At 33.9% G+C, this 24,359-nt stretch overlaps 2 protein-coding genes across 2 annotated transcripts in view; one reads left to right on the plus strand and one right to left on the minus strand.

The window, feature by feature from the left end:
- LOC136040204 (COP9 signalosome complex subunit 3-like) overlaps positions 1 to 5,648 on the minus strand; it is a 254,721-nt gene extending 249,073 nt beyond the window's left edge. The window contains exon 1 of the mRNA XM_065724362.1: positions 5,524 to 5,648. Coding sequence (XP_065580434.1) covers positions 5,524 to 5,584 — 61 coding nt within the window. The 5' untranslated portion in view covers positions 5,585 to 5,648. The remainder of the gene's footprint in view (positions 1 to 5,523) is intronic.
- Positions 5,649 to 8,579: 2,931 nt separating this feature from the next.
- The window catches only part of LOC136040205 (uncharacterized), a 63,175-nt gene continuing 47,395 nt past the window's right edge, over positions 8,580 to 24,359 (plus strand). The window contains exon 1 of the mRNA XM_065724363.1: positions 8,580 to 8,782. Coding sequence (XP_065580435.1) covers positions 8,654 to 8,782 — 129 coding nt within the window. The 5' untranslated portion in view covers positions 8,580 to 8,653. The remainder of the gene's footprint in view (positions 8,783 to 24,359) is intronic.

The raw sequence follows: 24,359 nt of genomic DNA on the forward strand, positions 1-24,359 counted from the left end.
AATCCAATTTCCATTCTTTTTCACTATCAAATTTTTGAGATGCTTTGTCTGCGATATTAGCAACTCCTGGCACATGCTCTACAGATATCCACCCTTTACCCTGTAATACTAGCTGCCAGATCCTATTTGCGAAATAGTTACAAAATTCAAATTTTGTTCCTCCCATTTTATTTATATAAGCTACTGTGGTTATATTATCTGAATGCAGCCGGACATGAATGCCCTTAATATCCTGAGCAAAACACTTTAATCCCAGATAAACGGCCTTCATTTCTAAAACATTGATGTCAATCCCTTCTCTTCTGAGGACCATTCGCCTGTGGCTGTTCTCATGGAATATTTGTGGCTGTTCTCATGGAATATTCATCCACGAGTGCCCAGCCTAAATTGGATGCATCACTACACAAATATTTGTCAATTGACCTAGGCTCAATTGCTTTAGAAGCATGATTGGCAATATTCAACCACCAATGCAATTCCAAAATTACATTGGATGTTAAAGTTAGCCCAGCTGCAAAATCACCCTTTGCGTGCTTAAGTGCTTGAGTTTTCAACGATTCTGCTTTCCAGTAATATAAAGGCCCTAATTCCACTGCTGGGAAGATTGAAACAAGAACACCTAGAGTTTTGGCCAAATTTTGAATCGTAGTCGATTCTTGACAATGAATTTTTGAAACTAAATCTAGAACCTTTTTAATTTTTCTTTCCAGCAGGGAAATACGCATTAATCGCGAATCTAGCAAAAAAACCAGAAATTCTATTCTTTGACTTGAAATGAGCACTGACTTCCCCGGGTGAATTACAAACCCCAGCTCTGACAATAATTTCACTGTTTCATACACATTGTTTTGACATTCTAAAAATGACCTTCCCAGAAGAAAGGTATTGTCTAGATAAACAATTGACAAATAACCTTTTTGTTGAAGAAGGGAGAAAACGGGTTTCATAAGTTTCATAAGAACCCTTGGGGCAGATGATAAGCCGTTTGGCATACATGTGAAAGCATAACAACAATCTACTTCAAAACAAAGCCATATTTGATCATCAAAATCAACAGGGCATGAATAATAAAAATCGACAAGGTCAACAGAGGCCATATAACAATTTTTTGTCATTAAAAGAACCGCAGACTGAAAACACTTTCCATTTTAAAATGGTAATATTTAATGCTTTCATTTAGTTTTTTAAGATTCAGAATAAACCAAGAAGACCCATCTTTCTTTGGGACCGTAAAAACGGGAGAAACACAACATATTTCTTTTATTCTGAACTTGGGTATTTTAATAATAACTCCTTTATGCAACAAAATATCAACTTCTTTTTGTACAGCCTGCATTTCTTCAGATGTAAAACTTTTGTTTTTTGTTACCAAAGCTTTTAATGATCTTTTCTCGAATTCAATCTTATAGCCTGAAGCCACTATATTCAAAATATTCAAATCACTTGTTATTGACTGCCATTTTGAGATAAACTTACTAATTCTTCCTGCTTTAAAATTATCTACCAAATGTTTTGACTGCCTATTGAAATTTACAACAAAATCATAAAAATCAAGGCCAGGGTATGTTAAATGGTACATACTAGCTATTTGCAATCCCTTTTCTGAAAGTTCAGGAATTTCGGCATCTCCTGACAGTCCTGGTGCTGCTTAATACAATAAAATGGATGGGGAGCCTTGTTCTGTCAGTGATAACGGTAGGCCCCCCCTTGCACGTTTTTTGGTCTTCCAAATGATTTTTTCAAATCCGCCACGGATTTGGCTTTGGATGTTGTTTTGGCAACATTTTTGCCAAAAGGAAACTCTGTGACTTTGACTTTGGGACCGCATAAAGCAGATGCTACCATGGGATCTGGGCTCACCTCAAATTTCATTGCATGGTGTCTTTTTAGACTTAAATCATAATTGGTGAGGCCAAGCATGTGAACTGCATCTGTTAGGTTTTTAACAACCTTTTTTTTATATGCTCATTTTTGAGCTCAAGAATATCATTTACTGCCTCTAAAACACAAAAGGTTGAGTGAACAATTGTCCGCTGCACTTGAAGTGCCTTAGCATCCCTCTGCTTAGCATGTGCTGAGAGAGTAGCCCAAATTTCACTATTCACCTTGGAACAACAATTTTATCTGTATTTGCAGGCCTAGGGTGGCGCTCAAATAAATCTTTTAGCTTCCCTATTTCCAAAGGCTCAGAGAAAGCTCTATTTGCAACTTTGGCAAGTTTTTTATGGATCTTGGGACCCTCTTTGTTACCAGAACGTTCTTCACAAATCTTTTTGAATAGAGAGTCATTTGACCATTTTTCTTTTAATCTTTTACCTTTTTGCTTTTCCTGAGAAGCCTTCTGCTTTCTGTCATGTGTTTTTGTGGGGCTCACATAGCCAATTCTTATGGTTCTAGAACCTATTTGTGGGCTCCAAGAGCTAGATTTGTCATTCCTAGAACTAATTTCAGGGCTCCAAGAGCCATATCAAGCATGAGTTTGACACTCTGGGCTCTGAGAGCCATTATTTATTCTATGATCACTATCACTCTCACTTGAGAGTATTCTGCAATGCAAATGAGTTTTATATTGCCTTCCATGTTCATAATCTTCATCAACTAAACTATCCAACAATCCAATCACTATTTCACTGTCACTCATTATTTAATTTGGTCTGTATCAAAGCAAATGCAAACGTGAACTGGTTTTGGTTTTGGTCAATTGAGGCAATTGCATGCATCTATCTCAGTTTCACTCAAGGCAAAGCTAAGGCGCTCCTTTTGGAGTAGAATAACAAAACATAATGCATACATTGATTTTGTTTTATTTGCATATTTTCTTTTAGATGTGGTCAATCACAACAAATTTACTTAATATTATATCTGGAATGCTATTGTAATCCTTACACAGACTAGATTTCATCAGATCAAAAATGCAATAAACCACTTCAAATTGTAAACATGATGGATAATGAGATAAAACAATGAAAAAATACATAATGAAAGACTACTTCTGAGATTACCAGGAGTGTTCATTGTCAGAAAGATGATTGTGATACTTGGGAAGAGCATAAAATAAGGAATATAATGGTAGGCCTACTGCCCTTTTTTATTAATATCTTTATTATAAATTTATACCTAAAAATACAGTAGAAGCCAAGAATTGGGGCTATTGAGAAGGACACATGTTCAAAAAACAATTCTTACTTTATAATTGCAAAAATGTTTAAGTAACACATCTTGAAGGCACTTCCACTACACTTTACCCATACCCCCCCCAATATGAAAATAAATTACCTAAATTACATTTTACCAATATATTTGCAACAAATCATTGTTACTTCAACAGGTGAATCTATAAATAGAATCAACTTGATGAAATCAAGAGCCAAAAAAATAAAGGAAAAATATACACTTTGGGCTATATATTTGCACATTAGAGGGGGGAGGGGGTAAAGTATAATGGAATCACCATCAAAACATTTACAGCAATGTTTCTGCATACTATGAAGTAGACTAAGAATTATTCCTTAACATGTCTTGTCAATAGCCCTAACTCAAGGCTAGTTCCTGCTCTTCTTGAACCACATGACTAGAAGATATTTGAAGAAACTTTTAAAGCAACATAATACCACCAAGAAGTAAAATCATTGCTTCAGACAGAGAGTAACCATGGACTTCAGAAGACATAGTAAAGAAACATACTCAAGTACAACATAGATAGAGAGTGGCTATATCTGAGATTTCTGTAAAAAAGGTAGGCAGCCAATTTCTTAACCAGAATATAACAAGCAACCAGACAACCTGCAGAAGTCATCACCAATTGTAAAAGTATATATTAAGGAATTCACATTAATGATCTACAAATAAAATGAACATAGCCTACCAATTGAAGCCTTTTGTTATATTCTTTCTAGGTATAACTGCTTTACCCCTGAAATTTGATTTTGAGCCCTTTATAGACCCTCAAAGATGATACCTTTTCTCTTATTTTAGACACAGCATTTACACCTCTTTTTAAATCTTACCTGTTTCTTGAATCTTACCTGTTTATTGTAAGATTGTTGATCTTACTGGTAAATTGGATTGATAGCAACAAAATTGAGAATCAATAAATACATGGTAAATATATAATACAAGCTATATATTTGGGCTAAGTTAGAAAGATTAGGTTAAAATTGATTTTGAGTAAAGTAATTATTATACTCAAAAAGAGCATAAATAAAGGTATCAAGTGGTATGTTCACTTTATTTGTAGGTCATTTATATGAACTGCTTAATAACTAACAGTATAACAAGGATAGAAATCCCTAGCCTATTTTGCTCTAAGCAATAGTTTAAGACAATTTTTAAGGTATTTACCTCTGATCTGTTGAGTTAATAATAGTATCTAATGGTGAAAAGGTGCATTTCTTAGGTGGTAGGCTACAGGCTAATAGAGATTTTAGATTGATTTAAATGTCCAAGTGGGGATTAGCTCTCTAGCTAAAGCTACTGAGTATCTTAACTTGCTATTCCTAGTAGGCTTACTCCAAATTCTTTATTAGCAAATATACTCTTGATAAACAAATAGTAGTGGATGGCCTACTGAATGCCATTTCAGTAAAATTCTAGTTAATTGACTTCTTGCTATCTCAGAAAGAGTTTAGGTTACAAAAATGAAACTTTCAGGGATAGGTCTACAGGCCAAAGTATGTCCTGGGAAGGTATTTTAAAGTACCCACCTCTACTCCTTCTCCCTCTAGGGGGCCCTGAAATTTGCCTACATGACAGGTCTATACATATTGAAATTTTGAAAAAACAAAATTTTACCTTAATTTTCAGTTACTAGTTGCTTTTTCTTTGCCTTTAGTTCTGAAAATGCACATGCCTGTTATTTGAGTAGAATTTTAAGCCTTATCAATGTTTATTTTTCAAAATTTAGGAAATGTATTTGCATATCTTTGAAACCTTATAAAATGGAATTGAGGAAAGTTATGAAGCTGAAAACAACTTTGTTGTACTTCAATTAAGCAAAATATCTATTTTGCAAGGTTTCAATTTTATAACACATATATTTTTAAAGGTCAGGGCCTTCTAGAGGGAGAAGGAGTGGAGGCAGTTGCTTCAAAATACCTTCCCAGGACATATTTTAGTCTGTAGATTCATCCCTGAAAGTTTCATTTTCCTAACCTAAACAGTTTCTGAGATAGCAAGAAGTCAATTAACTAGAATTTTACCACTATTTCTAAAGACCATGGCTGCTTTTCCAACAATACCCAACCTGCCACTGATAGTTCCTGACGTGGAGTTTATAGCCTGTCCTAAAATTGAATGTCTCTATAAAGATATATATTGTCTCATATAAAAATATATGTCTTTATAAAATGAATATTGTGACAGGCTAAATTACAGGTTTTGGATTTCTGTAGTTTCAATCATAGCCTATGAAATTCAGGTCTGACTGAGAAAATTATAAAGTGTGGATAGATATAATTCAAGATGAGTTTAAAAAAATGTAGGGAAAAATAATAATCTAATTAGAAGAAAACCAAAAGGAGAGACCTGGTGCTGATAATGCTTTGAGTTCAGCAACAAAAAGAGAAATATCAGAGATAGTTGACATTTTTTAACCTCGAATTTCAAATAAAATATTCGTTTTCTTCGAAAATAGTTCACTAAATTTTAAATTTGAAAGGACTGTACCGGCCTGTAAGCTCTGTTTTATTTGGTCTTAAAAAAAGATCTTCCGAAAACAATGTTTTTCAAAATAGCTTCAAACTCTTCTCATGTACCCATTTATACTTAAAAATAGCAAATGCTAAAACAAATAATCAGGACAGACATGTGGAAAAAAATTGCAAAGATAAAGGATACCGCCTTACTGGATTGAAATCAAAAGTATTAACAAAATGAAATAAATAAGTTTAGAGCGTCCTTTACGCTTAACCGAAAATAACTCAACTGTGCTTTTCACTCGCAGTAACATCAATATCATCTTAGAAAGATAAGATATCTTAAGATTAAACAATTTTATAAGTAAGATACTATCACCACCACCTCCACACCCCCTTTTTCTATACCTCAAGTAGACCTGGTGAGGTTATTCAAGAATGGTAACTATTATCTCAATTTTTTTAGTAGTAAATAATTATTTTTAAAACCAATTTACGGGAATTTTTAAAATTAATAGAAAGAACTAAATGAAAAATAATGGCATTACTTTTTGAAAGACTAAGCAATTTTCAAAATTTTTCATAATGCTAGGCAAAATCTTAAAAATATATTCCATTTATAAACAAGGGCGTACAGCCGCTAGCTTTCAGGAGGTAAAGGAAAAGTATACATATTCTCTTTTTTTCCTGTTTGCTTTAAGTTTGACTTAACAATTCATCTCAATTTTCTTTTTAGTTTTAAGGTTAATATTTTTATCTATAGGAAATTCTGTAATTTTTAATGTTTGACATATTTAGTATTTAGTACCCTATATAGTATTTAAAAGTAGCAGCATAAATAGAAGTAATAGCAGCAATAGTAGTAGTAGTAGCAGCATAAATAGAAGTAATAGCAGCAATAGTAGTAGTAGTAGCAGCACTAATAGTTGCATCTGTGGTAGATTTTCTGTCTTTGTGAGATGGGCTGGGGTTTTTTTCCATTAGATCCTACTTCCTCCGTTCACATCCCACGAGAATTTCACGAGTTTGCCTAACCAAAACCGTAACTGCAAGAAGGCACAATAGAATGACAATGAGCAGCAGTCACCCCCCCCCAAAAAAAATTATAGCCTAGTGCCCTGTACAGAATGTGCAATAGATTTTGATTGATTAATAATTCTTCTGGGGTGAATTTGTTTTTGTGGGATTTTTCGGCTGAAAATGTCCTAGAAAGTCGCATTAGGGCCCGCTATAATGAAGATTAAAAGTTCTATTGCCCTTTATAAGTGAAAAATTGGAGGACACTAGTCCCCATCCCACGCTCGTTTTTTCCAAAGTTACCGGATCAAAATTTTTATTTAGCAATTTTGTTCAGCACAGTCAAAAAACCTAATAACTATGTCTTTGAGGATGACTTCATCTTCCACAGTCCCCGGGGGAGTGGCTGCAATTTATAAACTTTGACCATTGTTTACATATAGTAATGATCATTGGGAAGTGTATAGACGTATTCCGGGGTACTTTTTCACGTCGGGTGGGGGGGTTCGGGGAGAGGGGGTTATGCGGCAGGATCTTTTCATCGAGAAATTTATCATGAGGGAAGAGAACTTCCATGAAGGGGGGGGGTGCAGAATTTTCTGTTATTATTTAAAAAAAACTATGAGATAATAAATAAATAAAGAATTTCAAACGGGAAGTAAGGAAAAGCATTAAAAGTTAAAACGAACAAAAATTATTACTTATATAAGGGCGTTCATCTCCTCGTCAATACTTCGCTCTTTACGCTAAATTATTATAGTATATTTAGCTATTTATTCTACGATCTTTTTGATTCAGGGGTCATTTTAAAGGATTAGGACAAAATTCAAGCTTTAGCGTAAAGAGTGAGGTATTAGCGAGAGGGAGAACACCTCATATATACGCAATAAAAATATACAAATATAGAAGTTCATTATGTAAGTTAATTTTTTGGTTACGTGTAGTTAATATTAATAAAAACGTTCTTTAAAAAAAAATCAAAGTTCTAGTTGCATATTTAAGTAACCAAAATGGGAGGGTAACTAGTCCTCCTCCCCTACCCCTTTTTTATTAATATCGCCAGAACAAAACTATGAGAAAACCATTAAGCCAAAAAAAATTAATATAAAAATTTCGTTTTAATTATTCATGTGCTTTAAGCCAACATCAAACCATACATTACTAAAAAAAAGTTCAGAAATTAATTTAAAAAACAAGTTTTTTCAACTGAAAGTTAGGAGCGACATTAAAACTTAAAACAAACAGAAATTATCCCGTATATGAAAGGTCCCCTCCTCAATGTCCTGCTTTTTACACTAAAGTTTTGTATTGTTTTAAAAAGTGGAACTTTAACATAGAGTCAAACTTTAGAATAAAGAGCGGGGCGTTGAGGACAGCCCCTTTCATATGCGGAATAAATTTGTGTTCGTTTTAACTTTTAATCTAGCTCCTTACTTTCAGTTGATTTTTTTTTAATATCCCTAAACAATGCAAATAGGTGACGCTAAATTTATTCAAGAGCTTAAGGAGAGAGATGGACGATTATCCCGTATATGAAAGGTCCCCTCCTCAACGTCCCGCTTTTGACACTAAAGTTTTGTATTGTTTTAAAAAGTGGAAATGTAACATAGAGTCAAACTTTAAAATAAAGAGCGGGGCGTTGAGGAGTGGACAGCCCCTTTCATATACGGAATAAATTCGTGTTTGTTTTAACTTTTAATCTTGCTCCTTACTTTCAGTTGAATTTTTTTTTTAATATCCCTAAACAATAGGAATAGGTGACGTTAAATTTATTCAAGAGCTTAAGGAGAGAGATGGACGCATCTCTCGTATCTCACGCATCTCACGTATTAGCTTTATGGACAATATTTTTAAGATGTGTATAATATGCTTTGTGTCTGTCGTGTGAGCAACGGATATCCAACGCCATCTAAAGTTTTTCTGCTAGAAGAACCAGATTTTTGAATTTTAAAGACGCATGCTGAAATTTGAAGTTTCTAGTGATTACAATCAATTTGAAGGAAATGGAGAGCATAATTAACGAGTTACACTCTATTGGAGCTATTAAATTTGGAGAATTTGTACTTAAAAGTGGCCTTGTTTCACCCATTTATTTTGACCTGAGAGGAGTTATATCCTATCCAAAATTAATGGTAAGCAGGCTATATTGGTGTGAAATTTATTGTTCATTTTCTGAAAGATAGCTTATATTTTAGACAAGAGATATTTTTAGGATTAGACAATCTGAAGGTCAAATTCTTGTTTAGTTACTTTTCACTATTTTGGAAAGGCATTAGGTTAGGAAAATGAAATGTTCAGTAATAAAGCCAGAGCCAAAAACCTATTCTAGGAAAGTATTGCCAAGCTCCTATCTTAATCCTTTTCTTATTTCTCTGTCTTAGGAAATTTGTGTTCTTGACAGGTCATCTGTTGAAATTTTGACAAAACAAAATTTTACCATAATTTTCAGTTATCAATTTCTTTCTTCCTAGTTTTAATTGGTAATTCTTGTTATTTGAGCATAATTTTAAGCCATATTAATGGTTTTCCCCCCTAAGTTTAGGAAATGTAGGCCTATTTGCTGACTTTTCTAACCTCATTAGCCTAATTAGGATTGAGCTAAGTTGTGAAGCTAAATATTTTGGTAAAATTCTTGTTAATTGACTTCTTGCTATCTCAGAAAGGGTTTAGATTAGGAACATGAAACTTTCTGGGATGAATTTACAGACTAAAGTATGTCCTGGGAAGGTATTTTGAAGCAGCTACCTCCACTCCTTCTCCCTCTAGAGGGCCCTGGCCTTTGATGACCTTTAAAAACATGTGTGTTATAAAAGTGAAACCTTGCAATATAGATCTTCTGCTTAATTAAAGTACAACAAAATTGTTTTCAGCCTCATAACTTTGCTCAATTCCATTTTATAAGGTTTTAAAGATATGCAAATACATTTCCTAAATTTTGAGAAAAACATTAATATGGCTCAAATGTCTACTCAAATAACAGGAATTGCATTTTCAGAACTAAAGGCAGAGAAAAGGCAACTAGTAACTGAAAATTAAGGTAAAATGTTGTTTTGTCAAAATTCTGCAAAATTCTTAAAATTCAAAAAAATTCTGCAAAAAAAAAAGCTTTGCAAATTACATGAAATTTGCTGTTGATTTAACATCATTCATATGAGTGCTCCCTACAATTATCTTATCTTTCTTAGTTTTAAATAAGAATTTCATGTTTATGAGCCCTTCTTTGGGGTACCTCTATCCTGCAGATTTCATGGTCATCAATTTTAATGTTAATAGACTTACCATATTGGCCTACTTGTTTATAGTAGTATATTTATTTTTAGCACTCCTGCTGGTTATTGATTTTTTGAACAGCAATAAAAAACCTTTACAGTCAATGATCTAGTGGTTCCGTGATCTTAGAAAATAAATTGTTATCTCTACATAAGATGCAACCTACCCTTAAAATTATTAATTCTGCCTTGGTGGATCTGCCTGTGCAGGCCAACATTTCTATTTGATGGAACTTTGGGTTTCTCCTGGGTCTCTGCCTTGTTATTCAAATTGTTACTGGGCTTTTTCTAGCAATACATTACACAGCAAGAGTAGACTTAGCTTTCTCTAGAGTAGCCCATATTTGCTGAGATGTCAACTATGGTTGACTGCTCTGGACTGTCCACGCCAATGGTGCCTCTTTTTTCTTTATTTGCATTTATTTTCATATTGGCTGAGGAATATATTATGGTTCTTTTCATTATTTTGAGACATGAATGACTGGAATTGCTCTTTTATTTCTTGTAATGGCTGCTGCTTTTTTAGGGTATGTTCTCCAGTGAGGTCAAATATCCTTTTGGGGGGCCACTGTAATTGCAAACTTAGTATCTGCTGTACCTTATATTGGTAATGATGTAGTGCAATGGTTATGAGGAGGGTTTACTGTTGATAATCCCACTCTGATGCGATTTTTCACTTTTCATTTTTTGATCCCCTTTCTAGTGGCTGGTCTAACAATAATTCACCTTTTATTTCTCCATCAAAGAGGTTCAAATAACCCTCTTGGAATTAACACTAACTTAGACAAATTACTGTTCCACCCTTATTTTACTATTAAGGATACTGTGGGATTTATAGTCCTTATCTTTTTTCTTGTGACTCCTTAACTAGACCTTATCTTCTGGGGGACCCAGATAATTTCATTCCTGCTAATCCATTGGTTACCCCGGCTCATATTTTACAATCTATTCCTAATAAACTAGGAGGGGTAATCCCCCTTGTTTCTTCTATTCTTATTCTTGTGTCCCTTCCCTTTACATTTAAGCCTAAGTTTCAAGGTCTTGAGTTTTATTCTGTTGCCCAACCTTTGTTTTGATCCTGGGTATCAGTCTTCTTACTTCTCACATGAATTGGGGCGTGGCCTGTAGAAGACCCCTATATTTTTCTAGGACAGATTCTTATGTGTGCTTACTTCTCATATTTTGTGTTTACTCCAATTATTATTAATTTGAATGACAAAATTGTCTAGTTAGACCCCTTGGCTGATTAAAGCATCTGTTTTGAAAGCAGAATAAGGTTGATTATGCAACCAGGGGTCTTTATTTTTAACCCCCTTGAGAAAGGCTTCAATAAAAACGGAGGAATATTAAAGATACAGGTAAAAGACTTTTCCAGCATAAATGTATTAGGTTATCATAATGATAACAGGGGTAAGAGCCGCGTCTCCAGAGATATAAGTACACCACTAAACAAAATATAAAAAAGCTTATATACCCAAATACTACACTGAATAATAGAGATATAAAAAGAATGCTAGCGTATTCTGATAATATAATTAGAGCAAAACCGACTCCTATATATTCTGTATTGAACCCCAACACTAACTCAGATTCGCCCTCGGCTAAATCAAAGGGGGTGTGATTAGTCTCTGCCAGAATTGTGATAAATCAGCACAATCCTAGAGGGAGACATAAATATAGAGGTCAGCCTACGTAAGAGGATTTGACTAGATACCCTTCTAGATTGAGCTTTTTAGATAACATTAGAGGAGAAAGAATAATAATAATCAGAGATACTTCATAGGAGATGGTCTGTGCCCCTGCGCGAATTCTTCCTAGCAAAGAATACTTAGAGTTAGAGGACCAGCCTGCCACCATAATTCTGTATACTCTCACTCTCATTGTGCAAATTTCAGTAATTGCAAAATTTCAGGGCCCTCTGGAGGTAGAAGGGGTGGAGGTGGGTACTTTGAAATACCTTCCTGGGACATATTTTAGCCTGTAGACCCATCCCTGAAAGTTTTGCTTTCCTAGCCTTTTCCAAGATAGTAAGAAGTTAATTAACTAGAATTTTACCTTTTTCAAGGTCATCAAAGGTCACTGCCCTCTAGAGAGAGAAGGAGTAGAGGTAGTCACTTTGAAATACCTTCACAGAACAGGGCTAAATCCAGGATTTTTTTTTAGTGAGGGTGCAAAATATTTTACTGTGATAAACTTGCACACAAATAAATACTAGCAATTTAAACCTCAAAAATTTTGTGCTGTAGATAGGTTGTGGAAATGGTCATAAATTTAATCTAGATTGTTAAAGTTCTAATAAATCTGTTGAAATTAAAATGATGCTAAAATATTGATACAAAAAATAGTAAGTTATAGAAACCATTCTGTCATAAAAAATGAAAAGCTGTTCACCCTCTACAAAAAATATGATATTTAATAGGGTAATATGATACTATCCCTAAATCCACCACTATGCTAGGGGGGCATGCACCCCACCTGGATCCACAACTGTCCCAAGACATAATTTAGTCTGTACACCCATCCCTAAAAGTTTCATTTTCCTAACCTAACCCATTTCCAAGATAGTAAAAATTAATTAAACTAGAATTTTATCCAATCCAGATACTTGGTGTATTACCCTATATAAGCCCCCATAATTTGTGTTTTATCCGGATTTTGTTGCCTATAGAATTAAGGTTTCATTTTCCTTACAATTAAAATTAGTCCCTGCATAGATAACTAAATAAGGTAGACCTAATGCACCTGTAGGAGACAGAAGTACAGTATCAAAGAAATGTTAGAATCCTTTCAGGACTTTAGTACCCCAAAAGCTATGCAAATTTTCAACCCATGTATTTGAATATTGTTCCTCTTGTCTATCTATCCTAACTACAATTACTACAACAAAATTTGTTTAATGCTTAAATTGTAAGCAAAACCTAAATTTTTATTGAGAATAATCAAGAAGATTAAAAATATATTTCCTTGAATAATGAAAAAATCTATGTCACCTGAAAACCTGCTGAAATTAGGCCTGATTTCAAGAACATCTTCATGGAAGAAGTTTTTCAAAGAAAAGTAATTAACTACATTGAACAAAAGATGAGCAGAACTGAAGTCCAATAAATTGTCAAGCTTCATTCACCATAAATCATCATCACCATAATAAACATTATCATTACCATAAATCACCATCAGTAAATAAATGAAACCCAAAATGTACAGAAATTACAATAAATAACCAACTTAATATTAGAAATAATAGTAATAGCTTCAAACAGGAGTAGAGGTAATACCCCCTGTGCCTTATAAAAACAAGAATATCATCAGGACTTTACTAAAACCAGTTTTATTTCAAGCCAATCATTAAAACCAATTATTTGTTTCATTTGTCAGAGTATAGTAAAACTTACTATACTAACCAAGAATAGGCTACTGAAAAGAACAGGTGAATTTAGTATAGATTAACAGTTCAGTGATAATTGATATTCATTCCTGAAAGTCTCAATAATATGGGATTTTTTTATGGTTTAAAAGAGAAAACAGTTAAAAAATATATTCAACTTAATATTTAAGGTTCAATTTAATACCATTTGCTGTTTCTGAGATAGGCCTATGATAGATAAACCCTTTTGACAAACTTAGATGCATATAACATCTTATGATTTAGTTCAACATCCCCAACAACATGCCCTGGAAGTTTCAATATAAAGCCCTTAGCTTTTCTTAGTTTCTTTTTAAACTAAGAAGCTGTAGTCATGAAAGTTCCAACTTAACACCCTCAGTTCTTCCTAAGATATTGTTGATATGATTTTTTGACAACCTTAGTTCAACATTACCTAAAAAGTTCACCCTTTTACACTTACCCTTTTTGGCAACCCAGGATCAAACACACTCCCCTTTCACCAGTATAAGCCCTGTATATAAATAGTGGGCATTTTGCATAACTTCCAGCCCTATTCCCAAAGGCTGTGAAGATGGTTTATTGCTGAAGGCATAGGTTTTGGAACTTTTGACTATTTTGAAGACAGTGGCTATGTCTAAACTTGATATGATGTTTTTTGGGGAAGGAGGTTGGTTGCCCACTAAACACTTTTGACTCTTAAAAAGGGCAATGGAATTTTCAGCATTGAATCAAATGGGCTGCCTCTGAACTTCTTATGACAGCTCTTTTCATAGAAAGTGGTGTGGTAAAAAAAAATGGTATGTTGAAGTGGTTAGGCCTCCCAAAAGTTTTGAAAACTACCCTAAAATAATTATCATTAGGCCTACACATTTATCTTTGTCAAAAGGTTTTGGAACCTTTGACTACTTTGAAGACAGTGTTGATCTGATGTCTTTGGGGGAAGGAGGCTGGTTGCCCTCCAATCTTTTGACTCTTAAAAAGGGCACTAGAACTTTCAGTTTCCAATTAAATGGGCTACCTCTTTACTTTTTATGACAGCTTTTTCCACAGAAAATGGCCTGGTGCGAAAAAAATTGCATGTCAAAGTGGTTAGGGCTCCCATAAATTTTGAAAACTACCCTTAAATATCACATCTATATATTTATCTCAGTCCTAAAAGTGTACAGTTTCACTTTTATCCCCGTCCCTGATAGATAAATATACAATCCACTCTGTATACTCAAACTGCATTTTCCTATAGCATTACTCTGTTCTTTTTTTTTTTTTTTTTTTTTTTTTTTTTTTTTTTTTTTTTTTTTTTTTTTTTTTTTTTTTTTTTTTTTTTAAGAAAATGTTAATCAGGAAAGGGCAAAAAGTTTTTCAGTTATTTTATGAATATAATTCATTGTATCACTTCTTAGCATATTATAGGGTTGAGGTTGAGTAGAGCTTCACTGTTGAGGCTGAGTAAAATTGCTTCAGAGGCCAAGTAGAAAAGCTGGTGCATTGAGGTTTGATTATTCTCTAAAAGGCACTATTGTTTTATGATAATGATTTTGAAATGTTTCTCACATTTACTAAGAGATCCCAAGAAGATCTCCTAAGGGAGAAAATAGACTTTATATTTAAAAGAAAAGCATGAATAGTCCTGGTGGTTTATATATATCCATCAGGGAGGGAAGGGGGTAATTGGACATAATAAAAACAATGCTTCACTTTAAGGCTCTCTTCTAGGTCTCAAAATAAAATTTGCAAAGTATGCAATTAGTATATTCAGATAAGCATAAAATGAGGTCAGATACAGACCTTGGGTATATGCAAAATGGTAGCAGATGTACTCATAAATTTTCCATAAATCTTACCTCATTACAGTCAGACAATTTGTGTTTATGGGATTTGCAAAGTTGCAAGTTGCTTCCAGCTTTACTGACCCCCCCCCCTCCCTGCTAATGGCTGGTTGTGACCCTAGACTGCATGGTAAAATTTGTTAATTTTATTGGTTCTATTCATTTTTGAGAAAATTTATATTACCAGACAAAATGAATTAGAGGTAATAGGCTTGAGATTGTCTGTGCAGGATTAGGACTCTTGTGGATAGAAGAGCATCACAAAGTGATTAAAATCTTGTTTTGACCAAGATGGGCCCAGGATTGCAAAAAGCCTCCATTCAACTGGAGGTACCAGACACTTCTTGCTGTCCAGTCCTAGGCCAGCTTATGTGCTTTGGTGTAGGAGCCATTGCTTTTTCTGAGGTCAAATAATTTAAACGATTTAAAGAATATGAAAGCTGCAACAAGGAATGTTACAAAATTAAAAAACAAGTATTGTAGCAAATTATGGACAAATTATGAAATATGAAACTAGGCCATATAGAATTTAATCACTCAAACAGGAAGGATGGGGTACATAGACAGGGAGTAGAGCTCATGATGAATAAGGAAGCTGCTAAGTTCTGATAATAGAATGCTAATTGCTAATTTAATGACCAAAAAGTGCAGAGTATTAGTCATAGTAGTATATTTGCCTGTTGAACCAACAAATGGGGATAGTATTGACTAGGATGAGTTTTATTTACAGTTAAAGAAACAAACAGACAGGGTCCCAGGTAGAAATACTGTGTTTTTATTAGGAGAATTTAATACCCAAGTTGGTAGAAATATGGATGGATGGTATCCTAAGTATAGGAAAAGAAAACAGTAATGGCTACAGACTGCTGCAATTTTGTAATTATAAATAATGAAGTGTTTGGTCATAAAATTGCTCAAAGGTTTGCATGATGTTCAGATGATGTTAAGGCAGCTTACTTTGTTGGTTATGTTATTGTAAACTGAACGCTAGCAGGATCAATACAAGATGCTTGGTTATATAGGAGTGCTGTTATCATGGTTGACGCTCTAGTAGTGTCTAGGGTTAATTTAAAGCTGAAACTTTAGAGATTTAACTACCTTCAAGTAAGCTCTGACATTGCTAGACACCAGGATGAGAACTAAAGCAAAACTTTCCAGGAAAAGTTTAATACTAAACCAGAGAGTTTAAAGTTTGACAATATAGAAAATGGCTGGAATAACTTTAGGAAATAATTTGTGAAATTGCAGATTGTGTCTTAGGGGAGAAAGTTAGGAATGCAGCTAGGAATATTACTGAAAAGGCTGGGAATATCAGTTTTATCAATTGGAAATAGAAGAATGAAAAGAAAGTGGAGAAGGCATTGAAATATGATCTAAGGAGGTGTGAAGTTAAGGGCATTGATAAAATAGCTTGGGATTGAGAAGATCTATTTGGACAGCATAAAAGTAAAATATTCTACTGGAATAGTGATAAATTGATGGAGTAGTCAATCTTTACTTGCCTCAGTTGAAGATAGGAATGGTGCCACAATTGGTGATGAGGAAAGAGTTAAAGAGAGATGAGATTAAAAAATAGTAAGGCCCCATGTACTGATATTGTAGCAAATGAGTTTCTTATATATGTTTGGTGTGGGGTTAGAAATAAGCTACTGAAGGTTATGAGTATGATATCTGAAAAAAGCTAAGTACCTAGTGATTTTAGGAAACCCTAATTAAACCCCTGTATAAGTAAACTGATAAAAGTGAGTTTGGTAATTATAGATGTAGTAGCTGGGTTTCTCTAGGAAGCGAGTTACTTTCTATGATGGTACTTTTTAGACTTAGAAATGCTGTAGATAAAATTTTAAGAGAAGAACAATGTAGTTTTAGGAACACATTCTTGATCATTAAAAAGTTCAGAATATCCTTGCAAATTGGCCTAGTGTAGAATGAAAAAACTTAAATTTACTTGTTAAATACATTTCTGAGTTTTAATATTGGCCAGTCTTTGGATACCCCCCTTCCTTCATTGATAGGAGATAACATGGGGGTATTTAAAATAATGAAAGTTTATAAATATGCATATATTTTTTTTAATTTATGTTAATGTAATATTGATTGGAAAAAAAAATTGTATTTTTTGCTTTAAATAAAGTGTTATTTAGTGTTTGGTGAAATTCAAGAAGTATGGATCATTGTAAATGGTATGTGTTAAAGATTAAAATGTTTCTGATATAAAAATAATAATATTTGTTTGTAACCCACTTACATCAAAAGATAAATAATGGAGTAAATAATTTAGAAAAGAAACAACAAAATACGTGATGCCAAAACAAAATCAACAATAACATTAAATAATAACAAGAAAGAAAATATAATGTTACCGTCTAATTTTACTTGCCCTAAATAGTTTGCATAAGTAAACCACCTACTGACATCCTTTTAAAAACTGCCAATTACTGACAGTAATTTATTAGAAGCTAATGATGAAGAATGGCAGCAAGTTTTATTTAGTTTTTAATTGAATTCAAAAAGTATGGATCATTGTAAATTGTATGTGCTAAAGATTAAAATATTTTTGATATAAAAATAATAATATTTATTTGTAACTCACTTACATCAGAAGATAAATAATGGAGTAAACAATTTAGAAAAGAAACAACAAAATACGTGATGCCAAAACAAAATCAACAATGTCATTAATCAGCAATAGCATTAAATAATAACAATAAAAAAATAGAATGTTACCATCTAATTTTACTTTCCCTGAATAGTTGTCATAAGTAAACCACCTACTGGCATCCTTTTTAAAAACTGTCAAGTACTGACAGTAATTTATTAGAAACTAATGATGAAGAATGGCAGCAAGTTTTATTTAGTTTTTAATGGAACTCAAGAAATATGGATCATTGTAAATTGCATGTGCTAAAAATTAAAATGTTTTGATATAAAGATAATAATATTTGTTTGTAAACCACTTACATCAAAAGATAAATAACAGAGTAAACAATTTAGAAAAGAAACAACAAAAAACGTGATGCCAAAACGAAATCAACTATAACCTACTGACACCCTTAAAAAATGCCAATTACTGACAGTAATTTATTAGAAGCTAATGATGAAGAATGACAGCAAGTTTTATTTAGTGTTTAATGGAATATAATAACTTTGGGACTTCAAATTGACAAATATAGCAACAGCAACGCTTAAAGAAATTTATAATAAAAGTTCTTGTGATATTTACCCAGATTTATCAGCAGTCAGTTGAACCAATCTTATACCAAACCATCTTCTAGACAACACTATAGTGTTTTTTTGTGGATGGTGAAGTCCTCCCTTTGAAAGAGTGGCAGACAGTCTGGTTTTATATTATCAATTTTTCCCTTCTTTTTTTTGATTGTATTAAAGCTTATTCCAATAGGCAATGCATAGAACACCACCTAAAAAAATCCCCCCTGACCCTACCCCAAGTACCACTGAAAACATTCAACCCCTTGGCTGGTCAAGTCAACTTTCTCAAAGCTCACATGAGGGGTCATTGAATAATACAATGGTGAAAGTCGGGGCGTATGTCACAATACAGGATGAGACTGAAAATGAATTTCAAGAGGTCCTATCAAGAAACTCAAAAAAAAGGAAAAAGATTTCACCAATCAAAAATAATACCCCTTCCCATAATCCAACATTCCCCTCACAAAACCTTGGAATTTACTTAAAAATCACTCCAGATACCCCCTTTGAGATAAAAAAGGTAGCTCTTTTGAGGGTTGCAATCTTTAAAATGTTAAAATCAATGTTTTCATTAAATATTAACCGTGATGGATCTCTGCTAATAGCCCTTCAAGATTCTAAATCAGCAGACATATTACAGAATTCAAAATCTCTTCTTAACATACCAATAAAATCTGTTCTCTGGTCCCCAAACCAAAACCCAACTAAAATAGTAGTGTATAACATCCCTCCAGAAATTCCTATTCAGGATCTAAAAGAAGGACTCTCTGACAGAACTGGTAACCCAATCCCAGTAGCTGATGTAACCCAATTGGGTAAACCAGATGCCAATGGCCAAAAGTTAAGCAAGTCTTTCTTATTCACACTAAGAGAAGAAAATAATAACCTGGATCAGATATTCCTATTTGGACAGTGGAAACCCCACAAGCCCTACAAGCCAAAACCTATCCAATGCCAAAAATGTCTAAGACTAGGACACACAAAAAACACATGCAGTGAAACATTACATGAATGCAATTCTTGTAAAAACTCCCACCCCACTGGAATGATAAATTGTAAAAACAATCAGCCAAAATGTATCAACTGCAATGGTCCCCACGATTCTACTAATAAAACTTTATGCCCTGTATATAAAAAACGAGCACTAACACTCCAAATAGCAACAGAAAAAAACATACCTTACCCTTTTGCAGCAATGGAAGCAAATGCAGCTCAATCACACCTGACCAAAAACTTTATGAAACCACCCAACCCTCTCACCCACAGACCAACCATTCTACCAAAAGCATCAAGCACCCCCAATAACACTCCTTCCTCAAAGCAACCAAGCTCACATTCCTATAAGAGAGGTTCACCCTGGACAAACCTTCCAGCCTCCACAAGTAATGATAGAATATCAGAATGGCCACCTCTCCCGAGTAGAAATGAATCAGAAGTATTAACGGGTATTAATCAAATTATCAACAAAAAGCCAGATGAATATCCAAATGAATTAACACCTAACATGTGCCTATTTATACTAAATTCTAATGCAGTACAGTCAATGAACCTAAAACAACCACAAAAAGCAAAAATAATAAGCGAATTGGCAAAGTTGTACCTACCCAATCACATGCATATCCAAGCAAAAAAAGATCTTGCTCTGCTCCTAGCAAAGCTAAAGATTGATACACAGCAAAATGAAAATTAAATCAACAAAGCAGCATATTTCAATACTTCAGTGGAATGTACGATCACTTTCAGAAAATAAGTTAAATGAACTTTTATATTTTATGAATAAAAATTCCATTGATATTGCTTGCCTTCAAGAAACCCATTTGACTAATAGCCAACAAACAAAGTTTCCAGGATATACTATCCTGAGAAAGGATAGGTCTTCTCAGAGAAAAGGAGGTGGCGTAGCTATAATTTTAAATAATAATATTAAATTCTGTGGTATTAATTTCCCAGATTTTTCAAATGATGTTGATGTTATTGGCATCAATGTTTGGATAAATAATACAAAAACATACATATTAAGTCTTTATAACCCCAATGGCCAGACTACAGATGCCGTGGATTTTTTCACTTATATTACTAATTCTAATATGCTAAAAAACATAATCATCTGCGGGGATTTTAATGCCCACAGTCTTCTGTGGGGGGATAAGCCAGCAAATAAAGCTGGTAAGCTCATTGAAAGATTGATTTCAAATAATGCCGATTTAGCAATTGCTACCCCTCCTAATCTAAATACATATTTTAACCCCAAAAGTAGTAAATTTTCAACTATTGACCTACAAATTGTTTCAATAAATATACTAAACAAAATTTATATTAAGAAAATTGAAAATCTATGCACTGACCATTTTGCAATAGTATCCTCTTTAAATGAACCAGCCAACATTCTCCCACATATCCCTAAATATGTCAACACCAAAGCAAATTGGACCATGTTTAGAAATAAGCTTAATGAAGAAGTCCTAAGTTTAACCCAGAAATCTCATACCTCAGTTGTAACTGCTGACACGTGTGCTGAAGCTATGACATCAATATTAACAAATGCAGCTAATCAAGCTATCCCCAGAACTTCACCTAGGAAAACCATCCCTAAACACACCCCTAAAGCATGGTGGACAAAAGATTGCCAAATTATGTGGAGAATAAAAAATGCAACTAGGAGAGCATACCTAAGAAAACCATCCCCTGACACATATTTAAGTAAATTACAAGCAGAGGCTAACCTCAAGAGAACAATAACTAATGCCAAATATAATTATTGGAATAATTTTGCAAATAATCTTTCCAGAGAAACATCTGAGCCAAGAATACATAGACTTATAAGCAAAATCTGTGGGAAAAAAACATCCTCCAACCCTCTTATGTATGAACTAATACATGAGAATTCCCACTATGATAACGACACTGATAAGGCAAAATTATTTGCCTCCCTTTTCTCAAAAAAGCTAACATCAAAAAACCAAAATATCACCACACAAATCATGACAAATCCTATTTACCAGCCCCGACCAGGTTCAGAATATATAAACCATCCCTTCTCGATACATGAATTGAATAATGCAATTCAGCATATCAAGGCCAATGCTACAAGTAGCTATGATAATATACACCCTATATGGATAAAGAATCTTTCCCCTTTGTACAAACAGGAGCTCCTAAATTGCTATAACCATGCATGGGCTACATCCACATTCCCTAATATCTGGAAATGTTCATCTCTCATACCAATTTTAAAGAAAAATAAACCTAAACATGACCCTCAGTCATATAGACCCATAATGATTACCCCAGTGCTGGGAAAATCAATGGAGAAAATGATTTACCATCGGCTGCTTTGGTTTGTTGAGAAGAATAATCTGATACCTCATACTCAAACTGGCTTCAGGAAACACCACTCATCAACAGATGCTTTCATAGTGTTAACAAATGCAATAAATGAATCCCTATCAAAAAATAATGTCTTAACTGCTGCATTCCTAGATTTTGAAGGAGCTTATGATAATGTTGACCACCAGATTCTATTAGTTAAACTTACAAACCTTGGACTACCCCCCAAACTTGTATCCTTCATAAAATCCTTTATAGAAAACCGAAGTTTCATTGTTTGTGTAGGTTCAGCCTCTTCACCCAAAACTTCAATAACCAAAGGCCTTCCACAGGGTGCAGTCCTGAGCTGCCTCCTATTTTCACTTTTTCTGTGGGACATGAACCTCCCACATACCAATCTACAGTACGCTGACGATCTGGTATTATGGGCAACTGGCAATACCTTCGAGATTACGCATTCAAAGTTGCAAAATGCACTTTTCCAATTTGAAAAGTTCTCCCAAAAGTCCATTTTACCTACTGCACCCACAAAGTCAAAAATTATCCAATTCCACCATAAGCGAAATCATTATGATGCTAGGCTAACATTAAATGGAATACTTATCCCAGAGGACAATCAAATTAATTACCTAGGGCTCATACTTGACCAAAAACTAAATTTCCACCTCCACATCACAAATACAATAAAAAAGTGCTATAGAAAAACAAGAATAATTAAAAGGCTACTAGCCACACCTTGGGGCTGTAATGAGAAAACACTAATCCAATTTTATAAATCATATATAAGACCCCATATTGATTATGGCTTCATAGTGTATGGTGCTTGTGCTAAGACCCACATGCAAAAAATCGAAACGACACAAAATGATATAATTCGTCTTATATTTGGTCTTAGGAAACCAACAAAAACTAAGTTTCTGCTTACTGAGAGTGGACTATCACCAATAAATGAAAGAAGAAGATCTCTACTAATTAAGTACCTTACAAAAATTGAAGCCAATGATTCTCATACCCTGCATAACTGGTTAAGAAATCCATCTATGTTTAGAGGCGTTGCAAATGAATATGCAAATATCCAGAAGAAGTTCCCAGTGCCAGCAAAATCTATTGCACCCACATTCCCCCAAACCCCCCCTTGGAGTTGGTCAACCCCCATAATAAAGACTGACTTCTCAAAGTGGACCAAAGAACTTACCCCCATTTCTTTTATTCAGAAAAAATTTGCCGAACTAAATAATGTTGCTTATAAAAACGATTTCCAAATTTTTGTAGATGGGTCCAAAATGAATGAGAAAGTGGCAAGCGGAGCTTTCTTCCCAACCCATAATATCGCTTTAGGAGAGAGATTACAAGATAATTCATCTGTAATGTCTGCCGAGCTAAACGCCATAATCATGGCACTAGATTTCCTCATGGTTAATGAATATATGAAAGTTAATATTAATAATATTATAATATATTCTGATTCTTTGTCAAGCCTAGAGCTTCTTTCGTCAGCTTCTCAAAATAAGATGGATATTGACACATTTCTTTGTCTTAGGATTATTGATATTTTTGCTTCAAAAGGTATTTTAACTCATATACAGTATATTCCAAGCCACTCAGGTATAATAGGTAACCACAAGGCAGATGAAATAGCCAAAAATGCTTTAAATATTGACCAGCCAAGTGGGAGACCAATCCCCATTAGAGATATTTACCGCTGGAGATTTACAGAGGTACTGATATTTAATAAGAATCCTACCCCATCACCTTTCCCAAGTAAGCACCTTTCCAAGATTTATCATAGGATTCGGTCAGGTTCAAATGGGCTAAATTTTCAGGCATTTTCATATCAGATTCCTAATTCAAGTGGCGAAGTTCCCTCGTCCCCCCTTTGCAGGTCATGTAATCTTAAGAATGAAACAATAGATCACTGCCTATTTGAATGTAATATGCTGACGTCTGCACAGTATACCCTGCGACGTAAAATGGTAGAATGCTTCAAACACCACAAAATTCCACTAACAGCCAAGAGTCTTGCTGACCATACTCTCCCGCAGAGCACAGAGATCAATATATACTCTCTTATAATTCAACTGCTGGTATCAAAAGATATACTTCAAGAAATCTGAGCAGATACAAATCATACAAGACAAACCAGCTCCATAGCTCTGTCGATCTCACAGAGTGAGCCAAAAGGAAAAGGGCTAAATAGTATCAACTGAAAAGCCCGTCTGCTGAATAAGAAGAAGAAGGAATTCAAAAAGTATTCATTATGACGTCATATATATTATAGCATCATATATTCTATATGACTTAAAAAAGTGAGGCAAAAATGAAGAAATATAAATAAAAAACTGGGAAAGTTGAATTATTTATTGCTCATTTTTTACATAACAAAATCGTGAATTTTTCGGCAGTGGTTAAAGGGGTGGTTGGGGTTGCTCTGAATAGCTTGCATAAACCACCTACCAGCACCATTAAAAAAAAAATTGCCAATTACTGACAGCAATTTATTAGTAGCTAATGATGAAGAATGGCAGCAAACTGCTACTGATGAAAGGAAATCATTCCAGCAACAAGCACATTTTTAGTGATATATTTTTAGAATTCTATATTATTCTATATTTTTATATATAGATTTTAGAATTATAGATTTATATATAGATTTTATATATAGATTTCTATCTATTAATAGATAGATTTTATA

Source organism: Artemia franciscana, chromosome 20 (genome assembly GCF_032884065.1).
Source record: "Artemia franciscana chromosome 20, ASM3288406v1, whole genome shotgun sequence".
NCBI classification, from domain to species: domain Eukaryota; kingdom Metazoa; phylum Arthropoda; class Branchiopoda; order Anostraca; family Artemiidae; genus Artemia; species Artemia franciscana.